This window comes from Brachyistius frenatus, unplaced genomic scaffold (genome assembly GCF_029030835.1).
Source record: "Brachyistius frenatus isolate BFR_SWC_R1_liver_20210118 unplaced genomic scaffold, ASM2903083v1 Contig_5, whole genome shotgun sequence".
Taxonomy (NCBI): domain Eukaryota; kingdom Metazoa; phylum Chordata; class Actinopteri; family Embiotocidae; genus Brachyistius; species Brachyistius frenatus.
This window is the reverse complement of record NW_027210604.1, coordinates 4,605,427-4,630,106: the sequence shown is the minus strand read 5'-3', so window position 1 is coordinate 4,630,106 and position 24,680 is coordinate 4,605,427. Positions and strand designations below refer to the sequence as shown.

At 41.6% G+C, this 24,680-nt stretch overlaps 1 protein-coding gene across 6 annotated transcripts in view; it reads right to left on the bottom strand.

Annotated features, from left to right (window-relative positions):
- The window catches only part of gabra1 (gamma-aminobutyric acid type A receptor subunit alpha1), a 29,951-nt gene extending 10,854 nt beyond the window's left edge, over nt 1–19,097 (bottom strand). Inside the window, exons 1-8 of one of the 6 annotated variants that reach the window (XM_069717948.1) lie at nt 18,955–19,097; nt 16,384–16,489; nt 12,133–12,245; nt 10,986–11,053; nt 8,960–9,180; nt 7,570–7,652; nt 6,226–6,369; nt 4,065–4,217 (exon numbers count right to left, since the gene is read on the bottom strand). In XM_069717948.1, coding sequence (XP_069574049.1) covers nt 4,065–4,217; nt 6,226–6,369; nt 7,570–7,652; nt 8,960–9,180; nt 10,986–11,053; nt 12,133–12,245; nt 16,384–16,463 — 862 coding nt within the window. In that variant the 5' untranslated portion in view covers nt 16,464–16,489; nt 18,955–19,097. Of the gene's footprint in view, nt 1–4,064; nt 4,218–6,225; nt 6,370–7,569; nt 7,653–8,959; nt 9,181–10,985; nt 11,054–12,132; nt 12,246–16,383; nt 16,490–17,383; nt 17,863–18,024; nt 18,507–18,879; nt 18,920–18,954 lie in introns of those variants that run through there. The other 5 variants (XM_069717966.1, XM_069717940.1, XM_069717957.1 and 2 more) reach the window with 5 other exon arrangements.
- Nucleotides 19,098–24,680: the final 5,583 nt, after the last annotated feature.

Genomic DNA, 24,680 nt, shown 5'->3' with positions numbered 1-24,680 from the left:
TTTTAGTTTCAATGGACTAACCAGAAGTGCGTGTAAATGATCAGTTGGATATTATGGTTATACAATCAAGAGCGTGCTCGTGTTGATTCTTTTATAGCTGATGAATAAGCGTGATTGTTGTGTGGGGAGTTGTCAAACAACTTTTCTATATTCCCTCAACCAGTCCCAGGAGTGAAGCTGTCTTTGTTGGTTGTCTATCAATGTCCTCACCGTACTGCGGCTACTCATTTATTCATGCCTTATCAATAACTGAAGCCTCAGGGACGCCTGACCCAGCAACACATTACCCTCAGCGTCACTACATCAGCTCTAATTTACATAAATAAAGAAGCAAATTGACATGTTGATTGGCAGGTAAGTTAAATGACTCTGCCAGCACCACAGATGTAAGATTTCTGCCACATGCACACACACACGTTCAGACACGCATACATACATACATACGTACAGCACATAGCACGGTGTTGTCAGCAAGTAATCATGAATTTATGAGCACCCACTGGCACACAACCACCATATTATAGCAAACAAACACATACATCGACACATACACACACTCGTACGTTTGTCAACGAGTGTACATACACACCCAAACTCGAGTACACGCAAATTCACACGCAAGGTGTAATTCCTTAAGGAGCAGATACATTAAACAGCATCATGGGAGAAACAATAAATACCCATCCAATCGCTCTTTAAGAGCAGAGAATGAAGCCAGCTAATCTTCTGAGCACTGCTGTCCCTGACAGCTTAGAAACAGAGAAAGAGACGGGGAGCGGGAGGGAGGAAGTCAGAGAGAGAGCGCCATATCAGCGCCATCAGAGCCTGTTTCCTTTTGGTTTTCATTTGGACTGCAAACAAATAAATTGGCAACAGTTTTCCACTACACGGAAATAGCTATAAGCTAATCAGCCTCTTAATCGGCACAATGATAAATAAGATAACTCTACCCACTGCTGTGTTTTTAAATTGCCTATTCATCTACAGGGCTGGCTTTAGGAAAAAGATTTAGTGCAGAGGCTGTGCTTCATAGTCACATAATGTAATTTAAAACGAGGTTTTCAATGCTGCACTTGTTCATGTTAATGCTGTTACTGTGTCAGCTTTGGACATCTGTGTTGGAAACATAAACCTGATCACATAGTAACAGGAAAACACAGTATTACGGTAGGTCTTTGTTTATTCTCAGAATTGGTGTGACATTTGGTACACTGTGATGCTGTTCTCAGATGAAAACAAGGAAAAATCAAGCTGTGAATTGGTGTCTGCAGGATGAATGACTAAAGTTCATTTGCAGAGTTTAGTCATTTCTCCAACGATAGACATAATATTGAAAACAAAATTTGTACTCCACGAGCCCTTTCGCGAGTATCATACTGTCTTTTACGTAAATTCACTTTATGGCTTTATTCAGCTACAATAGGACTGTAGGAATAAAAAGAGCCACAGTGCTCGCAAATATTCGGTAATGGTGTATTGGATGGAATGTCGGTGAATTGAAATGTGCTGATGAAAAGGAAGATTGCTTTCTGTTGAATCGTTGCTAGACTATAAAACGTTTTCTATTCATGCTATTTCATTATTTTGCCTTTGAAGATTTGTTTATGATGGCGATTCAATTAATGACCATTGTGGGCATGAGTGACGTGTGTTCCGCCTTCTCACAGTGAACCCCTTAAATACACATTCTCATTAATTTTGTAATTTATGCAGAAATTGTGCTGCCTGCTTTATAATATCTGTCACGCATAGAATGACAAGACATTATGTTTCTCACAGTCATTTAATTCCTACTTGTCCACATATTGTATGATAAAGCATTCTGCTGGGTATTCATTCAGTCATTCATGCATTTGCCATTATTGAAAATCAAAAATATTGTGGCAGTGTTGGACCGAGTACACTGGGACATTGTGTTGCTCTGTGTCTTCGTGGAAATGCGTACATGTGTTTATTCAACTGTGAACGTGTGTGCGCATGTGCACGCACTACATACATGTAATCTCATGAAGCAGAACCATCAACGATGGCATGAGGGGCACACACATGCCCTAGATAGTTGTTAGAATCTAATCTAGGCCATCCTCATTTCCCCTCGACACGTGACAAGCACTGCAGGTAGCAAGCTGTGGCACACACACATACACATTAAGACACTCAGAACTCACACAAACAGACACCATAACATTGCAGGAAGAGTAGAAAAACCTGCTGGAGACTGCAGAGCAGCAAAATCTGGTGCCTGTATAACGATTCTGGGGAAAGCTCTTTAAGTAGTGGGCCAAGGGGAGACACTGACATCCATGAGAAGAAGAGAAAGAAAGAAAGAAAGAAAGAAAGAAAGAAAGAAAGAAAGAAAGAAAGAAAGAAAGAAAGAAAGAAAGAAAGAAAGAAAGAGGGAGGGAGGGAGAGAAAGAAGAAGAAAGTGTGTAGGGTGAGGTAACTCAAGGACATTCTGCTTGCTGCTGCGCTGTTACAGAGCATGCTGCAGACTAGCAAGAGCTTTCCTTTTGGGCGCTATTATGTAAGACCTTAGTGTGACAGACAGACAGATACACACACACACACACACACACACACACACACACAGAGACAAACTCGCATGCACATGGGCACACACAAGCCCATGTGCACATGCACACACACACACACTCGCATCACACACAGGCAGGCACAAACACACACGCTTGTAGTCAAACATTCAGAGCACGTAAATCTAAATTCATTCTGAGCTTTGTGCTTAAAATTCTACTGCAGCTAGCCACAACTGATTAAAGCTCTTGTTCACCTCTTTGGTGCAAAGGCAGAACAGAATAAAACAGCAGAGATATATTGTAGTGCGCGTTCGGACTCTATTAGCAATTGTTCAATCGGTCTTTTTTTTTTTTTTTTTTTTTAACATTTAATGTCCTTTAAAAGAACAAGTTGACATTTTAGAAAACAAGCCTTTTAGCTTTCTTGCTGAGGATCAGATGAGAAGATTGATATCACTGTCTGTCATCTCTGTGAAGTTTCTAGGCAATCAGCAGAGACCCCAGGAAGTCACTGTGTTCAGCCAATGATCAAGAAATTGTTAAAGCATGTGAAAAATGTCTGTTTGTACACAAATTCAACAAATGAGATAAATATGTTAACTTGTGAGCCTTCGAGGTGATGTCGTTTTTTTAAACTTTGGACAGAACTGTTTCCCATTGCTTCTACTCTTCATGCTATGCTAGGCTAATGGATTCCCAGCTCCAACTCTCATCTAGCTCTTGGCAAATACGTATATTTCCCGAAATATTGAGCTATCCTTTAAAATGATTGTTTATTTCTTTTGTCCAAATCAGAGAATCAAAAAGTAATCAAACTCAATACTGTTAAGGCAACAGTGCCCTTTTTGTGTCGGGAACTAAAATGTGTTGATAATGCTGTAGCAACCACTGACAGAAAAAAAAATGTTTCAACCTTTCGGCAGAACTAAAATAAATCTGCACTCAGGGTCACTGACAGCGTTGTGTCTTCAAGCTTCTTGTATTGATTCCAAAACCAAATGTTAGAAGTATTTCTGCCTCATGATACTGCAGTATGTTGATTTAGTTTGATGATTTTCTTTTCTGTTTATCCAAATATTCTACAGGGAACCCATTCCTGTCCATTTTTTCGCTTTTACATAAAAGAGAAGCAAATAAAAAAAAAACAAGTACTTTATGTATTTTAACTGAAAAACTATTCAAAAATGTTAAGTAATTAATATGTAGTAATGTATTGTCTTGATATAATTTCCGCAGTGTAATTTTTTTAAATTTATGTTAATCAACGAAAATGGCGTCATAATGGTGGAAGCATGAATTCAAAATCACAATGTCATACTTCTTAAGTGAACTTTAACATTTCATTATATCTTTAAGCAACTCGGTAGGTTTCGTGTCTTGCTCGAAGCTGCTTCATTTTTAAATGAGTGCCCAGTGCGTCATCATTGGGTCTTCCACATTGATTTTCCAAGAACAGATTTAAAACCTTCTGGTGATGGGCTCATGTCTCTAGCCACAGATGTTTGGAAGAGGAGAGAGCAGACAACTCACCAAAGACAGTCCTGGCAGGAACGGACTCTCTGTTGAGCCAGAAAGACACTTGGGAGAGGATGACCGTCATGATGCAGGGTAGATATGTCTGGATCACAAAGTAACCAATTTTCCTTTTCAGGTGGAAGTGGGTTGTCATCACAACGTACTCTCCTGTTGTAAGCAAACAAAAGATATGAAAAAGTTACAATACATGCAAAAATCACAACTGTAGGAAGGGTTACAACATTGACGTGCTAAGTCTTGGATTGAATCTGAGTAGGTTTGCATCAGCTTAAAAAGATCTGTATGAAGGATACCGCTGTTTTAACACAGTGCTCATATTGCACCAGCAACTCAAAGTTTCCCTTGGCAGCTGTGTATTGTTTAAAATATTAGTTCTTACAATAAAGCACTCACACATCTGTCAGAGTTGAAAGCTGCCATTTTGTTGGAGGTGGAGTCGTCTGCCGATACGAGGAGTAAAGTGAAGAAGATAATAGTAAGGCTCCAACAAAAAATACCCCTTTTATGATTACACAGCAAGTCAAGGGAGCTCTCCACGATGTAGGCGTCTTTGTCAACAATCAAGAGAAGACTTTTTGACCATAACCTCAGAGGATTCATCAGAAGATGCAAGACTCAAAAACAAAGGCCAATTTTCACTGCAAAAATATATAACAATAAACGGGAACAAAGTTCTGTGGACTGATGAAACAAAAAAAAATCAACCGCTATCAAACTGATGGAAAGACAAAGAGTGGACCCAAAGCAAACCTTCATATCTGTCAAACATGCTTCTGTTATGGCTTGAGCATCTATGGCTGCCAAATGGAACTGGCACGCTGGCGTTAACTGATCATTTCACTATTAAAAGAAGCGACGAGACGTATGCACACATCTTGATATTGAGAAGGACAATGATCGAAAACATAAAGCCAAAGCAACCGAAGAGCTTCTACTTGATGAAGATCAAACTAAAGTCAGAGAGGCCGCACACCAAGCCAGAGCTGAAGCTGGTTTCACGGAAAAGCAGCACCAACGAGGATACAAAACATCTAGTGATGACAATGGGACTTCAGACAGCCACTGACTGCAAACGCTTTTCCACAAAATATGAAATTACATTGTTTGGTTTCATGTGCATCTCGTCAATTACATTTGAACCCCTATGTGGCACTCTGTGTTAAAAGGCTCTCCAACACAGCTCAGTCTATATTGATAAACCAGTTCAAACCTATTGATAAAGCTATTCAAATTGAAGCTGAGACATAGCACTTTAATACAGTATCCATTATTTTATTTCAAGTTAAATGCACTAAAGCACAAATGCTGAAGAACACAAATGTGTCATTTACAGTCTATTCTGCCTCCTCCTAAAGTCTAAAGTGTTTTTTTCTTATTGGTTTGTGGTGTTTTAGCATCCAGTTTTATTGAGGTAGAGATTTATTGGCAGAGTTATGGGTGTCATTTGTCAACAAACTCAATATTCAAGCATGATCCACTTCATCAGAGCATTCAGAGCCAGTCACAGAGAGAACACAAGTCACAGAAACAGCGCTGGGCTTTAAACTAGGCTTTAAAAATGTTGATTTTTGAGGTTTTCCAGAAATAAAAACAAACAACTCGAACAAAAAAGGAAATATTAATAGAATGCATTTAAGTCATTTTGGAGCCTGTTATCAGTAAAGCAAGGCAAGATTGAGGGGATAAGGCTGTCTTAAGCATTACTTTCTGCCTGCAGCTCACATCACTGCAAACAGGTCACCCATTTATGCTGTGACTAATTTTTGCCAGTATCAATTGACCAAAATGAGGTGGGAGAAAAAAAACCACGAGTGGCCAGTAGGGAAATAATGAATCTAGGACATGGTCTGTCATTTATAAAGCGACAAACTGATGCCACTGAAAATGCAGATGAGCTGATGCAGTTCTTCAAATTTGCAGTTTCAGAACATTGACACCATCATTTGTGCAGCGATGAATGATGAACAAGGCTGATGTTTTTTTAATGAATAATGAGCAGGCCGACATGGCTGCTTATGTACTGAATTTGTATCAGTGAATATGAAGAATGCAAATTTACAGACTTCAAAATGCAAAACCTCCCTTCCAAAAAAATGTATTTATATTACATGAAATCATGTAGTTAAGAGCACACCATAACCAAACTGAAACCTACCTGTGCTGGACTGCACCACACCAGAATCCACGCTCTGCCCCATCAGATCGTACTGGTTTAATCTGGACCCGTCTTCTGCCACTACCACAGACTGGGCAGCCCCTCTGGTCCACACGTACACCACCTCTGCTCGAGTGTAGGCATCTGACAAGGAAGAGCGGAGTAAAAAGTTATAAATTCTTTTGCTGCTGGCTCCCGTCCTCACATGCTGCCTTGCATGTTATATTTTTGGAGCTGCTAGGGATGCCGGGTGGGGGAAAAATAAAAACAGACAAATCCAGTCAAATCCTGTAGTTTTGTCCTACTTCATCTCATTTTGTCTCACTGTGTTTTAGTGTGTTGTCTGCTCTCATCTCAGTGCTCCATGTCTTGCCTAATTAGCTCTTTAATCATATTATGCCTTTCTTTCACCCCGTCAGTGTGTCTGCAGACCTCATCTCCATCTTGTTTTGTTTTTTTTAATTTTTTATCATCCAGTCTATATTTCACTATGTCTTCTGAAAGGTTTTATCATGTGATATGATGTTGTGCCACGTCATGCCATGACACATTATGTCAGCCCTCAACTTATAGGAAAACAAGCAAACAACATCCCAACAGGACAACATGACCTTAAAACAGCCAAGTCAGTCTATTCTTCCCTCCGGCCACCCAACCTGTCAAAGCTGCAGTGTGTGCCTCGACCACTGCAGAGGAAAGGATGGCTCAACTGCAGACTGCAGCATAAGGAAGAGAGCTCATCACTAAAATATTTAGGGAGTGAGTTCAATTTAAAGGCGGTTAAGGCTTGGTCCTCTCACTCATGCTGTGCAGCTGTCTCAGGAATGGCAGAGAGATAGTGTGACGCTCATTTCTCTTTTGGTTTAGACTTTGCTGTTTTGTTTTTTTGCTTCTGGTTCTCCCCCTCTAGTTTTTCTCTCATTCTCTATTCTTATCTCCAGCCTCCATCGTTCTATCTGTTGTTATGTCTTTTTCAAGGATGATGCAGGGGAGATGCAGCTGTCAGCAGTGAGCAGCTGTTGTGATGCTCTGGCAATATCACGGGGAGTACTGCCTTGGACTAATGCAGGTCTGCACGCTGCATGCCAGCGAGTGCCTTTCAGGGTCTTGGAAGGTCTGTGAGGGTTGAATGGGAGTGTGGGGGGGGGGGATGCATTAGCACACTGTCATCACTTATCCGGGGCTGGTGCCGGGGTCACGCTTCCAGTCGGTGAGGTAGTGAAATCGCGTGACAGAGAGTCATTTGTGTGTCTGTGTGGTGTGTTTGAGTGTATCTGCGTGGTGTGTTCGTGAGCATTTCTGATCATGTATGTAAGATTGTACGGGACTACAGATGCTACTTACAGCTGCCAAACTTCAGTGGACAAGCATGGGCATCCATAGGGAAGTCCTCCAGGTGCATGGGACATTCTGCTCTTACTGTAAGCCTAGAAAGATTTATACAGACATGGACAGTGAATTAGAAAAAAAAACAGCAGCACAGAAGAATTAGGAAAACAGAGCATGTGGTAACAGTGCTGGAGGAGGGGTGGAAGAATTAAGGCGGAATGACAATTCAGTGCAGTTAGGCACCGGCAACATGTGGTGTACTATTTTTTTTATTTTTCGTAGTCTCGCAGCCACAAACACTGTGTTGAACGTAGCCGTACTACTTTTCCCCAAATCAACAAAAATGCGCCAGTTGTCTGAGCCGTGGGTTTCTATTTCCTGACAGCTTGGTGAAAAACAGCATGTCAAGCCACCCGTGACACACTAATCTCCCATCTATCCCTCATCTCACTCATCTGTGACAACAATATGGGCTCCGCCCCTACCCTCCCCCGCCAGTCAACACGTTGAAACAAATGTTTCACGATCCTTGCCTTAGACATCTCACATTAGCATCAGTCTGTTGTGTGCATCAAGGTTTGCACTGTCATGAGGGGTTTTATTTACCCGCCCTCTACTGAAGGCTACCGAGGTGCCGTATAGTTCTAAACTCAGCTCAGCTGGTCGTACACCTTATCTTCCTCCTCCAACTGTCAGGTAGCTTCCCCAAAGTGATAAATCACGACAGGATAAAACAGTTATATTTTTTTCTGGTGGACAATTTGTAATGAAAATGTATGTGGCTGACCATAATCTCTAAAGGACAAAAATTGTATTAATGTATAGAAATAAAAATGAGACGATTTACTGGTGGAGTGAATCATTGCTGTATAAAAAGAAAAATACATACAAAACAACCCTATAAAAGGAATTTATCAGAAAATGAACCCACAAAATGCACCATGGATGGTTCTTCACTTCATACAGCAGCTTATAACATTACGCTGATAATGCTGTAATTGGTAACAAATTCCAAATACCAAAAACCAAGATAAAACCATGAACAAGTATTGTCTGTGCAGCTGAATCCTGTTTTATTCCACTGCACCACAGACCTTCTTTGTTGACCACCAAAACCTATTAAAAACACATCAGTGAACCACACCACTGCTTTGCGCTTAATTATAAGTCAAACCTACATGAGCTGTTACTTAGTAGTGCACCAAATGTGCGTTGATTAGCGACCACAAATAGTCCCCCACAAGTGCACTATTCAGTTTAGGTCATTTCTCCTCATAAAAATAAGTTTCCTAAAAGTTTAAAGAAATTACAGCAAACTATTCAAGACTTATTTTTACAGATTCACGAATAAATGGTCTGAGTCCAACGAATAGATGTAGCGATGTAGTAGAAAACTACAGCCTACCTCATGGTGTACAGCAGCGTGCCTTCCTCTGTGATTCGCAGCAGCTTGTTTGGCATGGTCATGTTGTGGGCCACTGATTTCTTGCCATTGTGGAAGAAAGTATCGGGAGTCCAGATCTTGCTGGCCATCAGGTTGTTGAGACGCAACACGGCCATGGGGCCTTTGAACTTTAATCTTTCATCCTTCCAGCTCTGTCTGAAGAAGACATCGATGGTGTACTCCTACAGGTGGATCGTGAAAGGTAGACAAAAAGAGACATCAATGAAGAGCCAGGCTTCTCACCTCACAGCAGTTTTATTTCTACTTTCACCTGCAGCTGGCCTGGAGATGCTGAGTAATCTAACATTATTTTTCCCCTTTTACCATTTTTCATGTTCTCACTTTTCTCTTTTTTTTTTTTTTCCTCCTTGTGTCACTTTGACTTTCATATTGTAGTCTCGGCCTAGTTTCCCTGCTGGTACCTGTCTCTTCATGTTAAAGGCTTTGGCAAACAGGGAGGATGTAGTGGATGGAGGTGTGTGGTTTTCTGGCTGGTATCTTTTTTCTAGAAGAATGCCTCCATTGTTGTGCCGTAATTGTTCTCTATTTTACACAGTAATATCTGTGATTGCCCTTCCATTTCCTTCCATTCTATTATTTACATAATTATGGTCTGGCCAGTTTAATGCACTATATGCAAATAGAGGATCATTTGGTACTGCATTGTTAGGTAAGTGCCAAAAATGATTATTGTCAGCATTTATCTTTGGGAAAACTTCTTTGCTCAGTAATCTAAATTACACTGGACACAAAAAGGAAGCACTGGACCTAAAATTAGGAGAACATTTGATTTTCAAGCCAGCTAATGACTATAGCTGTGAGCAGATTTTAATGGTTCCACATGACTGCCCAGCAGAGTAAAAATGACATTGCAGCCTGTGTTTTGTTCTCGTTCTTCCCCACTTTCAACTCGGTTCTCGTAAGATAATTAGTATGAACTGAAAGAGAGCTTCAAGGTAACAGAGGAGGATAGGGAAAGGCTGGAGATGGAGAAAATGTTCCTCAGCTCCTCTTCCTTCTGGCCTTAACAGTACACCAAAATAGTCCCATCCCGGATGCCAGCCAGTGCAATTAACTGAGATTATGTCAAATAGAGTAGACACACTTCACTTGCATATAGCAGGAGTCCTTTTTTTTTTTTTTCAGGAGGAGTTGTGAATCATTTGAATGAGATTAATTGGTTTCCGCTGCACAGGGCAAAGATCAGACACAGATTTTGGAAGAACGTTGAAAAAGACTAAAGATTCATAAAAGCGATTATTCAAATTTTAAATGATGGCCCATTGAATTTGGCTTTTTATTGCCACTTCATCTCAAACCACCTCATCATACTGTAGTGTTTGACAACATCTCAACCTTTCAAATCACAGCAACACGTAAGGTAAAGCTATGTTTGACGCAATTTAGATTCATATCAGGAGTGAAAGAGAGGTCAGCTGCTTAACCTCTTACTTTTAAAAAACTATGCTCCATTTTTTTTTTACAAAAACAGTCTAACACTGTTTGTTGATTAATTTTTTTTATTTATTTTTTTGACAAAGTTCAGTCTTTGAACATCAATATCCAGATTTTTCTGGCATAGACAAATCACCAAGGGGATAGCTCTGAAATATTCATATGAATAATTCCAATGCTTCTCCAAGCTGGTACAGGGGAAATGTCTGAGGCTATTTTCAATATTACAAGACAAATAAACAGGGTTAGGGGTCAGAGACCACAGCATAATATAACAAGGCACAATGCAGTCATATTTACGAGTAAGGTTGGCATTTATGTAGTGCGTGATTGTGAACCATGCACCAGAAAATACATTTCACAAGTGACAGCTTTATTAACACATCACGAATGAATGGAATGAATCATCAAATCAATAAATATTTTACAGTTTAGTGACTGCTGTGTCCAGAGAGGTTAGGAGACAGGGGTGAGGATGGGGAAAGGGACACGGGGAACCTAGTGACATTTACAGAGGCAAAAAGAGTCTTACCATGTCATGGTCCGAAACTGGCCCAATACTAGTCACGAAAATGTCAGTCTTGACTTCAGTTACACGCTCTGTTGAAGCAGGAAATTGCCAGAGTGAGTGACTATCAGTGGCATTCATTAGCACCTAACTACCTGTTAATACAAGACCACCTGGCTATAGCATCTGATCATTCATTCTATTCAGCAAATATTTTTTAACGCTTAGACAAACACACACAGACACAGACATTAGAAAAGAAAACAATCATAAAAATGCCCGTTTTGGATGTCGATAACCATTTCTGCTGTTATTGGTTTCAGTGTCAGCTCCATTACCCGGACAGAGGTTCAATCTCTTAATACATTTCTGCATTGCTGTACTACTGAAAATAAGCCACTCTCGTCCCATAATACTGATAGCCAAAATGGGTCCAGTGGGAATTCATTTGGCAGGGGTGGTGGAAGCGATGTGAGTGTGTGTGTGTGTGTGTGTGCGTGTTTGAGGGGCTCATTCCTTGTGATTCTGAAACTGAAATATGACAGCATGATTTATGAATGATACCCATCATAATCCATAATTTCTTCCTCGTGGCTGCTGAACTTCGAGCAGTCGTGGTTTTATTCGCCTGTCTGTTTGATGCCTGCTGCATCACACTGCGCGATACTCAGTGTCCTTCACACACCAATTCTCACATTATCCCTCCCTCCTTTCTCTTTTACTCTGTCTCTCTTTTTCTTTATCTTTTTCTCTCATTTTCCATTTCCCAGATTTGTCTCTCAGTCTCCCTGCCATTTTGTTTCGCTCTCTGACAATGGATAGTTGACAATAGAGTGTATAAAAGCCTCCACAAAAAACACGACAGTCACTGGGTGATATTACAAGCGCTGGTTTTATGACAATTCACTGCTTCACAAAAGCAGCAGGTAAAGAATGAGTCTCCATATCTTTCTTTACATAGTCACTTGAAAGTCTGACACTGAAACCAAACCCACCTGCATAAGATTTACTCATACAGTTATTATTCTGTGTAGGCATGTGGATAGTAAACTGTTTGGAGGAAGATTTTGCGAAATTGCGAAAAACGAAACTAGCCAAACAAAAAACAAAGAGGCAAACAGCCATCATGAGGGACAAAACACTGTGTATTCTATGACTTGGGTTTACTGACCTCCCAGTCCTGGCCGCAGGCGATTGTCATAGCCATCCAGAAGGCTGTCTAAGATCTTGGTGAACACTGTAGTGTTATCTTTCTGTTCATCTGTCATGCCGTTCTGCCCAGAGCTGGCAAAGCAAAGAATACGATTTAAAGTCACAGCTAGAGTCCAACACCACAGTCAAAACTGCCAACAGAGTAGGAACAAACTCTGAATATGAATCACGTATCAAATAAAAAACAAAAAACAGGAGGATTGCGGCTCTGTAGTTGGCAAGGCCAACTGAAGTATACGGGCAGCACAAAAGCTTTGTGAATCACATCGTGAAAACGCGGACGAGAAAACTGTCAAATCCTGGAGGACACTGGCTAATTTCACCGCTAATTCACAATTTACAGTGTGTGACCATGACATTTTAGATCATATTGATATGAGAAGAATAAGCAAGTGATTGTTCAGAGGTGGACTGGAGAGTAAACTATCTCAGGAGGCCAAGTTTCCCTGTTCCTTTGGAGAAGACACGTTAGTTTATGTTATTTTTATCAGCAGCATGTAAAACTGGGCATGCGCACATACACTCCCTTCTGTGGGCACAATGGACACGGTAGAGGGTGAAATGAAGAGTGGGAACAGAGAAATCATAATACATTATTTATACCTTAATATGCGCTTTTAGATCACAAACATGAAACTAAATGCTCGGAGCACTGCCGAAAACACTCACAATCAGTAATCGCGAGAGCAGGGTTTGCATCTCCATGCATGAATATTTCAACACGCACATAATCAGGAATACGGCCCCCTAATTGCATTGTGTATCATAAAGGCAGGATACGACTGGAATGAGAGAGGATGTGTGCATGATTGTGTTTGCATACCTGAATCTATGCACGCATGCGCCGCTCGGAGTCTGTGCACATATGCAAGCCTGTGTGTTTGCAAGTATGTTAGCACTGATAATAATCTCGAATAAAGCAGCATCATCTTCCGCCTCTTTGTCATGCCAGTAGCATTTGGTTTGATTGCATGCAAAATAAACAGCAAGTTTTTGGAAACAAGCTCCGCCAGCCGAACGGCTCCAAGGAGAGGGAGAGGTCATCAGGATTAGTTAGCAGGGACCTGCAACGGGAGGGTAAGTAATGTAGGAGGGACAGCGCGAGGGAGAGCGGCGCCCGGGGAACATGTGAGTTAAAGCTCTAAAGAAAAGACAAAGAGGAGGGGGGGGGGAATTAAGATAAAGGAGATGGAGGAGGGACGGAAAAGGTGGAAAAGCAAGATTGGGAAAAGGTGAGGAAACTGCTTAGACTGTCACCGTTTACAGACACGCAGCTCCCGTTGAAAAGCTGCAGGACTGAAACAGAGCTCTGAACGGGAGCAGCTCAACATTCGACGCTCTGAATAAAGATGCACCATCCATGTCACACACGGATTTGTATAAAAGGGTTAATGCAAATCTATCTCCCTGCGTCCGATTTCCCTTAATTCACTAGCATCCCCCTTATCTGCCAGGAAAATATATAAATATAAAAATGAACACGTCTCTGAAGCCAGCATTAGAACTGTAGCAACTGTGATGAGCAATTTTGTTTTGCCCTGGAGATAACTGCTTTGAAATACTCAAAGTCAAAACAATAATTAGTATTTTCTGTTCAGGTCTGGGAAGCCATTTATGTATAAATACAGACAACATAAATTGCATCCGTGTAGCGTCAGCGAGGCTAAAAAAAAAAAAAAAACAACCACACAATCTCCCCTTTCCTGCCTTTGTGGTCTTCCTACTTTTTATATTCAGTTGGGCAGTTTGGATTTGTTAAAACACAGCAATTCTTTTTTTGGGTGGACCTGTAGGGTTGCGGCCACCAGAATACAGAATACAAGTAAGGATGCTCATTAGCTTTTTCAAGTTCACCAATAATTAAAATATGTCTGATGGGGGGTAAATACATTGAAAAATGTCATCCTTACAAGTTGTTATTAATCAGTAGACGTAAAGGTGAAATTACACTTTACCATTAAAATGAAAGACAGTATCCGTTAGAGAGGCACAGATTTTGTATTTTTTGCATTTCTTGAATGACATCCTGATTTATTTTTACTTTGATTTAAGACGCTGGCAGGTCAAATGAGTTATTTTTGCACCTTTGGGATGAATAGAATTATATGACGCACATCTGTTTTTTTTTAAAGATCGGCTTATGTTTTTTTCTTTTGCAGTCAATATGAGAAACATGGGCGGCGGAGGTTAGGTTTGTATGTCAAGGATGAGAAAAGAAAATGGAGAGGAAAAAAAAATGTTCCGTGAAAGAATACACATGTTTATCAGCCAGGGGCTACTTCCTCCTAAAACATTGTACACCATCCCCATCTACAGGTCATCTGAACAGCAACAGTGCCGATCACACTTGCTCTCCATTTTAATGTATCCCCCTCTCTCCCTCGCTCTCTCTCTCTCTCCATCTTACTGTATCTCTCAGTCTCTCTCTCTCTCTCTCTCGTCAGCACATATCTAATTATAAGGCAATTTCTTTTGTCGGCAACATACTGTAGCAGGGTGCGAGGTCTTCCTGATTACCGTGTCTTGTTGAAATCCCCCAAGGTGTGTGTGTGTGTGTGTGTGTGTGTGTGTGTGTGTGTGTGTGTGTGTGTGTGTGTGTGTGTGTGTGTGTGTGTGTGTGTGTGTGTGTGTGTGTGTGAGTGCGAGTGAGTGCGTGTGTGCGCGCAATTCTGTATCTGACTTCAAAAGGGGACTGGATTAATACTGTAAATCTTTGGGTGATAATTGCTTTGCAGTTTGCGGTGACAGTTCCTCAGTAAAGTAATCAGTGCTTTAAAATGTTTCTCCAACGTACAGCACATCAAACCCAGTAAATCAGACCCTCCATTTGCTCGCCAGTCCATCCCAAACCCAAGCTTAAGCTGCGATTGGCCACTTTGAACAATTCTGACTTACTGCAGTGTATCATATAGCACTCGTTTCAGCTGCGTTCTGCATGCACTCAAGGAGTGTAAGGTGCCAGATATACTGCATGCTGTATAGGTGTGTGTTTCTGCAACGTATGCTGAGAAAATCAAGCTGGGCCATCTCAACACATCACCATTTCAGTCAACTGCCTGTGACAGTTCTACTGAATTATTTAACTGTGAAGAAAATCCCGATCCTTTCGGTCTCTGCACGTTTCTCCACAAGAACCACATTGTGATGAGAGGTCAAATGAGCTTGTGCAGTTGCAGCAGCCAATGAATTTACACTTCTGTAATTGTTTTATTTGAGTGTTTAGCTGGTTTGCATTTTGATACGCTGCAGAGTTCTATGTCAAAGGTACCCACATTAATCCAAAGAGTGGCGGCAGATTATGCTATTTTGAAACACGCCCGAGAGGCTGCCCAATATTTGAACCTTGTGGGAATTAATGCAGTTGCAGTCACATGAGAGTGGATCTCATTGCTGTCATTTTTTTTTGATCCGATTCCCTCGCTTTCTCTCCTTGTTTGTGTACTTCTTGGTTAGCTGACATCAGACACTTCAGTGTTGACACACTGAGAAGAAGTGTCTGTACATCCACCCTGCTATCCCTGCAGCCTCTTGTCAAAAACACATGTGCGGCAAACTGAGCCAAATATCTCGGTGCAAAACACGTCCACAGCTCAAAAACTGAGAATGTAGATATTGTCCCACACGGCTAGTGAACCAAAAAAAAAAAAAAAAAACGATGGTCAAATGGAGAGTGGCTATTTTGGCTCTTCATCTCTCTCTGTGTTGCACTTCTTATGAAATTATAAGCATGCAGGTGTCCTGTGGGGATGCCCCAGTTACAACCATGCTGAATAAGCTCTGTAAAGAGTGGATCCCAATAAACCAAGCAATAGGCAGGAAGACAGAATATCAGCCCGGCAGGTGCATGACTGGTTGCCACCTTGGCTGTGCTGACAGATTTTCCAACATATTTACTAGCCACTGACCATTTGGTAAGGACAGAGACCGGCGGCCTTTTTTTAAACAAAATTGCACACAACATTTCGCCAATGCAGTCTGGTCTCCATGTCACTTTGTGCATTTAAAGTCCTAATTTGATCATATAGGCGATATTATACCTTCATAACCTCTGAGTGAGGCTTCAAAACCAAACATATTAACAATAAGCAGATGCATATTAATCTGTGATTCAGTTTATTTGTGGCGTTCATATATATATATATATATACAGAATTGTCCAGTAATCCAATGTAATACACAGGTACATTTATAAGTTCAAGTTTGTTCTTACCTTTTCCCACCCAGTACGCTGTTGGTGACAAGCAAGCAAGCCCACAGACACAGAAAGGCCGCCCTGCTCCGTCCACACATAGTTGCAATATGAGGACCTTTCACTGCTGGAGGTCAAAGAGAAGGAGAAGGAAGATCATTACCAAGTCATATGAGCCAGTGATCCACCATTACCTCCCAACGTTTCATCACATCAAACTGTCAACAAACAAGCTGTGCTATAGAACAACAAGAGCAAACATGGACGTGGGAAACCGATGAGGGAAACCATGTTCTGGATGCTTTACGTGAGGATTCTGGTCCTGGTTCCTGACATCTCTCGCATATTCGCTGACATCACATGAATCAAACCAAATGCTCCAAGCTGCCTCACGCATTGGGCCATCACATGCCACTTAACCCACACAACCCTCAAAGATTTTACATCATCATTTTTTTTGAATTAGATGTCACATTGACGGAGACGTATTCTACCAACATAACCACGAGGGAGACCGAATTTAAATAACTGCTCAGCTTTTTGATGATCAAAAGAAACCCAGTGCAAATAGACTTTTCATATCTGACGCTTCAGTACATCGCATACGGTATGGCTGCATCCGTAGTGCATAATAATTCAGGAGAAAAATAACAAGGGAGCACATCATCGAGCACATAACACCCTGTGTGAGCTTGTAGCACCTGTACACAGCCTCGTCTTAATACCCTGCAATGTGAAACGGCGGTACCGCAATATCAAACCAAATCCCCCTAAAATAAGAACATTTGCTTCCTCCTCAATCATTTAGCAATGATGTCAGCCGGGTCACAAAGTATGGAAGCAATAGGCTGCGCAATGCTCAAATTCACAGTGCATTTTTTTTTTTTGAAAGCATAATCGATGCGTCCACGAGAGGGCCAATTACTTACTCATTAAAAAAAAAAAAAAAGCGCTACAATTTCATAAACGACCACCAAATTGTGCCAGTGAAACACAGCCCACATAGAAGACAAAAAAATACCCCTGATACTTGCTTGTGATGTTCCGGTGCACTCTGAGCGGATGGAACTCGATGAACATACAATGCTTTGTTAAAATGATCTCAATAAATAAATAAATAAATCCTTTGGTTGACAAGGATTTGATAAAAGCGAGGATGATGCAGATTAACGAACGGAGGAGAAAATCCCGCACAAGCACACTTTCTAAGTTATTCACAGGAAACGTCACCCTCTCCCCAACGATATGTTGATATATTTGAACTCGGTTGAAATTTAGCATGCAACTGGCATCCCTGCAAGGCTGGTCTAAATACATGCAATGTCGATCCAATTCGTGCGCGGCGGAGTAATTAAGCAAATGTGCGCTGACGCTATTTTATTCGGAGCTCTGTCCGTGGTGCTTAAAAAAAAAAAAAAAAAAAAAAAACCAGGCTGCCTCCCGTTAAAACGTCAAACCGCTCTTGTTTGCCATAAAATACGACTTAAACGGTCCTAATTTCGACGGCAAACTGCCCCTTTCCCCTCAATAAAACTCGTCTTCGATTCTAGCGGTGTCCAGCAACATAAAGCATCCCTCCGACTGTTACTCCCCTCTCCTCTTCTTTTGCCCGATAAAAAAAAAAAAAAAAAAAAGGCGAGAAAAATGGAGAAAATCACTTACAGCGGATGAGTCGGGGGCGGGCGGGGGGGGGGGGGTATATTCGGTGCCCGCTGCCTATATCCTCAAACTTTTGCGAATATCTTTTCTAGCCGGACTGAATGAGAAAAATCCTCTGTGATCTCAGATCTGACGAATTTTAGCTTGGAGGCTGGAGAAGCGGCTGCTGACGATATGCGCAGGTCTCTCTCACTGTTCATTGGTGCTGCTGTAGTGAGTTGAACTCAGTCTGTCAGCGACCAAAAAAAAAAAAAAAAAAAAAATGTTCTACTCAACTAACAAATCTGTTCGGTGCACCAAGATCCCTTTCCAAAAATAAACGTTTAGTTCATCGATCGTGCCTCCAAATAAAGTGCATGGCGAACAGACTACGTCCAAGCGCAGACTATTTAATTTTAGAATAGGCTGTGCCAACCTAATATACAGACGAGCCCGCCCATTTTATATGCAGCACAATTTAACTTGCACTGCTGTCGCCCTAATGTCTTTTCAGTGGCTGCTAAATAAAAAATCCTCTTACATTTTCAGCTGGGATTCCTTCTTTCCCCCCCCCCCCCCCCCCATCCCCCCTCATCGCGCGTTCTCTGTCTCTCTCCCCGACTCCTACGTGATGATTTCCGAGGAGATAAAATTGACATTTATCAAAAGACCGTCTCACGACCGAGACTGCTTTACGGACAAGAGTAGCAGTCATAAAACGGACATTAAGTACTTACGATGAAGGAAAAAGAAGAAGAAAAAAAAAAGAAGAAGAGAGAATCAAACACAAATGGATTACGGCTCGGATACGCGCGCACAAGCTGGGAAAAGACACCTCCACAAAAAAAAATAATTTTGGAGAAAATCGTCTTCCCTCACCAGCTTGCACTGATGAGACGAGCATCTATGTGAAATAATAATAATAATAAAAAAAAAAATCCTGGAATCACTCACCGTCTCCTAAAAGCCCACGTTTCGCATCGAGACAACAGCACTGTGCCTCTGTTTACAGCCAAATATTCTGCTGCTACAGCCGCGCCACTCCAGACTGAGCACAGAACGGCGAGGAGCGCTGAGCTGCGTGCATCTGCAAGGGAGGAAAAAAAAAATGGGCTTATGATAGCCGGCGAATATTTTTTTTTGTAGTCATCTGCGTATTTCAAATTAAACTACAAATCAGAGGACATTTCTATAACCAGGGACTACAGCAGAAGGCATAAGTGTGTTGGGGGGGAAACAAGGGCATTCTTATGGGCAGTTTACATCATATCAGTGTAATAGTTCACGACCGCATAAACCTCCTATAAATTCCGGCTGTTGATTTTTAGAATGCTTTCGACAGTGGGACAACTCAGTTTTCGCCTTCAGTTTTGACTGGGGGTTTATTTTTTTAATTATTATTTTTTTTCCAGGCAGTGAGCTGGCAGTGTAGTCACGTCAGTCTGGTCTGCAGTGCAACGTTTCCTCTGTGAGCGTGTGTGTATGTGTGAGTGTGTTGCCTCCTCACGCGTGGTTAAAGTAGTGCATGTGCGTGATTAGTTATGAGGGACGTCATGAGCTTATATGCCTCTGTATTCAATAAGAGCTCCGTCTCGCACCCTTTTTTTTTCTTCTCTATCTTCTCTATCTATCTATCTATCTATCTATCTATCTATCTATCTATCTATCTATCTATCTAAAAAAATAATGGCAAAAATAATAAGAAAACAACCCAAATATTTGGCTTGGATCCCTCCACACACACACACACACACACACACACACACACACACACACACACACACACACACACACACACACACACACACACACACACACACACACACACACACACACACACACACCTTTCTCCCTCTCTTAATATTTCGCCTCTTAACCTGATGCTGCAGGTGCATGTGCATATTTCAATAATAATAATAATAATAATAACAAAAACAAATCCCTCCACAACCCCACCCAGCTCCTTCCGTGGAATTAATGTTATTGTAATGCAAGTGGAGTATCGTTTCAAGCTGCCTCCCTTCTCTCAAAGCCAGACGCCACCGCTGCATGTGACTCGTTTTGCCCGTGTGCGCGCGCGTGCACGTGCGGGCATGCATAACCAACACGTGCCCGCGTGCGAGTTGCTTCGACGCGCACGCCCGCGGACGGATAGTGGAGAGAGGGAAAAAAGTAAGACTGCCGTTGGTCTCCCCCCCCCCCCCCCTCCCCTCCCCTCTCTCCCTCCTGCTCCTCCTCTTCCTCCTCCTCCTCCTCCTTCTCCTTCTCCTCTTCCTCTTCCTCCTCTCGGCGTTTTAATAACCTTCCGTTCTGCCAAAGAGGAGAATTTCTTCGTGGGCAACAACAGACAGCTTCTCCAGAACAGTGCAAGTGATCAGTTAAGACGAATATCCAGTGACGCCGCTTAAACACATGGGAAACGAAGGCGACTTGCCTTCTCACAGCTCCATCTCTGGGCAGGTGATGGGAACGGATAGTGAAGTGAGGCGTGTTTGTGTATATTTATGTGTGTGTGTGTGTGTGTGTGTGTGTGTGTGTGTGTGTGTGTGTGTGTGTGTGTGTGTGTGTGTGTGTGTGTGTGTGTGTGTGTGTGTGTGTGTGTGTGTATTTGTATTTGTAGGTGTATGCGTGTGTGTGTGTGTGTGTGTGTGTGTGTGTGTGTGTGTGTGTGTGTGTGTGTGCAGGGCTAAACGGAGAGAGATGGATGATGGTAATTTAGGTGAGAAATGTGCAGGTTATGGGGAAATAATCACTCGCAGTGGACAGTGCTTTTGAATTTTAAAAGAAGGGATATTGACTAACTACGCCCCCCCCCCACACACACACACACACACACACACACACACACATACACACACCTTCTGTTTGTGCATCCATCATGGTGCTGTGTGTGCAGATAATTTGTTTCATTTAACACAAACTTAAAGTAGCAAGTGTGGTAAATTGGTATTAAGAAGCAACGTGTTGCCGAGTCAATCTTGTATCAGTGACACATTAACACAAGCAGCAACCTACTGCCACTTTAGTGTCTTTACTCATATTTAACTTTATATATGTGTGCACACATCTGTGATGTTGTATTGTGTGCTTGTGGGTTTCTGAATGTGTACGTGCGCCCGTCAATCTTGAACATGTCATTGTTTTAGGTTTGCTTGTCCGTTTGACTTTTTAAAGTGACATCATTCGCACACCGCCGTGTTTTTGTGTGAGCGTGTGTGGGCACACATTCAAGTCCAGTCTTTTGTCCACCTCTTTTAAAGCACCAGGATTGTTGTCTCTTAAAGAAAAGGGAGCCCTTTAAACACCCATGACCCTAAACAGGTTTTGCTGAACTCATTTTTTTAGTTAGTGAACACCTGCTGCCTTTTGACAGTGACACACACACACACACACACACACACACACACACACACACACACACACACACACACACACACACACACACACACACACACACACACACACACACAATCTTAACGCCTCCACATTATTTTTAGCCCTGGCCTTTAGGCACAGATATCAGCAGATGACGTTTTACTTCAGTTTGTCTGTAGGCAGTAAAGAGCTTTTTAAAAAGGGATAAATGCAGGACAGGTGGGAGAGGGATTTTGTTTAGCTTTTATGGCAGTCTTCACGGGGGAGGAATCACTTAATTTCGCCGGTGATGTCACTCGATTGGAGATTCCCGAGGCTCTTTGAGTTTCACCGCTCGTGGACTGCTGTGGCCAGCGGCATGTTTTAGCTCTGTTTAGGTCGCTTAAGACCACTCTCTGTCCAGTAGGCAACAGCAGGCAGGACTCCCCTCTGGCTGCGTCCAACCGAGGCTCCAAACAGGAGATAGAGGAAGAGAGATAAACCCAAGTGCAGTACTTCAGTTCAATTACTGCAGTAAAGCTTGATTTGCGCTTGCCTTTTTTTCACCCTTTGGGCTTGTGCATTTCACAGTGTCAGTGGTTTGAAACTCTGCTGCTGCTGCGGCTCTTGAACCTGGACTTAGCGCCTGCTGCTTAACGGTGTCTAATTTCCTTCCCACAAAGCTTCTGGGCGGAGCGGAATTCCTACAGGTGTGGGTGAAACACTGAAAGTATTTTCATTGCAGTGTTGTCCACATGTAGTCCAATCAAAGAGCCGCTGTCCGTGAACGGGAATGAAGAAAGCGCCCGAGTGCACAGTCAGACGCTGATGTTGCCAAATTGTTGGGTACCTGTCGTTCCAGCACTTTTTTTACCAGTGGGCGCAAAGTCACTGCGACGGTCTGTGGTTCCCATTCTGCGGCGCGTTAGAAGTGACTTGCCTCAATCAGTCGTTCCGAGGAATAAATCAGGCTGTTGTTGAAGACAAAAGAGTGCTTCCCCTCTGTGAGCTGCTCTCTGCAATCAGCCATAAGCTGGCATCTTCTCTGACTCACAAGTCCGGTGTGACGCATGCACGCACAGGTGTAAACACACACAACATTCATACCCATACACACTTACTCATATAGGGAGACATGCACACGGATGTACTGTACATATCTACATGGATGTTTGTATGTATGCATTCATGCATACAGAAATTCACACCGCCCGCACAGAGACAACGCTAGCACATAGAAATTAAACTGAACACATTGCATATGCACACAAGTCCAGACATGCCTACAGCAATCACATAGTACAAATTGCTCTGTGATTTAATTTGGAGTGTCTGAAATTTGCAAAACTGATAAAATGCTAATACGTGTTCCATTTAAACTCAATGAAAACACAGCCAGACATTCATGTAAAGGGCATTTAAAGGATTGGTGTACTTAACTAACAAATCTTGGTGTCATTTTGGACCCAAAACGTAGTTCTAAGAAACATGCTGAATGGATTAAAGAGCATTGAACTACAGCTTAGCATATTTTAGACAAATGAGAAATTCTTTTCCTATCAGTGCTGCCAACATACACCATTTATGAGTCCTTGATCTTTTCCCACGTGTTGTGCGACGGCCTATCAGCAGGCTGACGAAACTAGTCAGTAGTGACGTGATCAGGCATTTGACAACACTGGAAAACAAATAGATTTAGATGTTGATTACTTGTTCATTAAAATATCTTGTCATTAAGTTTAACAGGGAGGGGGACTGCGGATTGTACTTTTAAAATCCAGATTAAAAAGTCACTTCATTGTCACCACTGTAGAAGGGAAATGATCTGTTCAGTTGTGACAATTACAGATTTTATTCAAATGTAAGTCTATTACATACAATTTTGAATAACCCGATCCCCTACTCTGTTATGTGATTTTGTATCTCTCTGAGAACATCATTAAATTCTGTAGAATATCTTCCATAACAGATTGTACGGTACCTTTTCATTATACTGCATTTGGGCAGTCCAGTTTTTCTGTTAAGCCTCTTGCCAGTGGATTTGTCTGTGAAAAAAATAATTCACATCAACCTCATCAACTCTGCTTTTAGACCTGCTACTTTTACACTCACAACTGTCCCTGAAAGTTACAGAAGTGAAGAGAAAAAAACAACAACTATTCCCAGGCAAGTGGATGTAAGTTTGAAACTTAAATGGTACACATAAACAATAATAGGCATTGTGCTCTTAGTGATAATTAAATAACTTTTCGATTACAAAGAATACAACTTAGTTCGGCAAATGTACAAAGTAATATCTCGGCTAAAAAAAAAAATATATATATTTTTCACCAGCGTATGTAGTACAGCTGAGCTGCAGAATATTAATGGATAGGGTATATTTAGTAAGTAATTAAAGTAAAAATGCATTATATCCTACATATAAACAATGAGACAAAGGAAAATATACACCCCCCCCACATCTATCTACTTTCACGGAAACACACATTAACGCACACAAATACACAACACAACACAGGACAAAATACGGAGGTAAATTGAAGGCTAAAGCTCGATAGCCTGCACATGTCTGTAGGCAACTGTATTACACAACCAGTTGATATTTTCCCAATCAAATATTCACATTTCCAATGATGTGGCAGGAAACACTGCGTGAATGAATATCAAGAAGTACACGGCTCTACTTCATGTTTACAATACAACTACATGCTACCCCGAGATAAAGATTGCAGAGGCCTCGCTGCTGCATCTTTGGGAGAGCACATCATATTTTCTATAAATTCTACAAGGACACATAATGGACTGCTTTGTCATGCAGGTACAAGTATGTGTGTGCAGGTTTGGAGGCTATAGCAATCACTTTATGGTAGTTAACATAAATACAAATAAAGTTGACATAATAAATATAGGAAAGATGAAATGTGTGTTTTTTAACTAATAAGTCTTGAGACATTTTCAGCTTCTTCTCATGCACATGGTTACATAGTCATTAGTTCTCCTGCAAGGTGATGTTACATAGTTGACTAATTTTGTACGATTCAGTAGTTTTGATATTTTGATATGTACAATTACAGATCATCTCAGCCCTATCTCCTGTAGATAAGATAGCACATCTGGCATGCACAGCTGGTGTTGTTAGGGTTTTTCCCAGTCCCTTCAATGTGTTTTCTTGCAGCCAGCCTCTTGTGGACATCAACGGAACAACAGCCTAAAAAAATCTTCTGCACTATTTAGCATTGGTAGTTGCTGCTTACTGTGATGAACCGATGTCCTCTCAGTACAACAACACACCTCTGTTGTAAACCTTTTGGAACTCCACCACATCT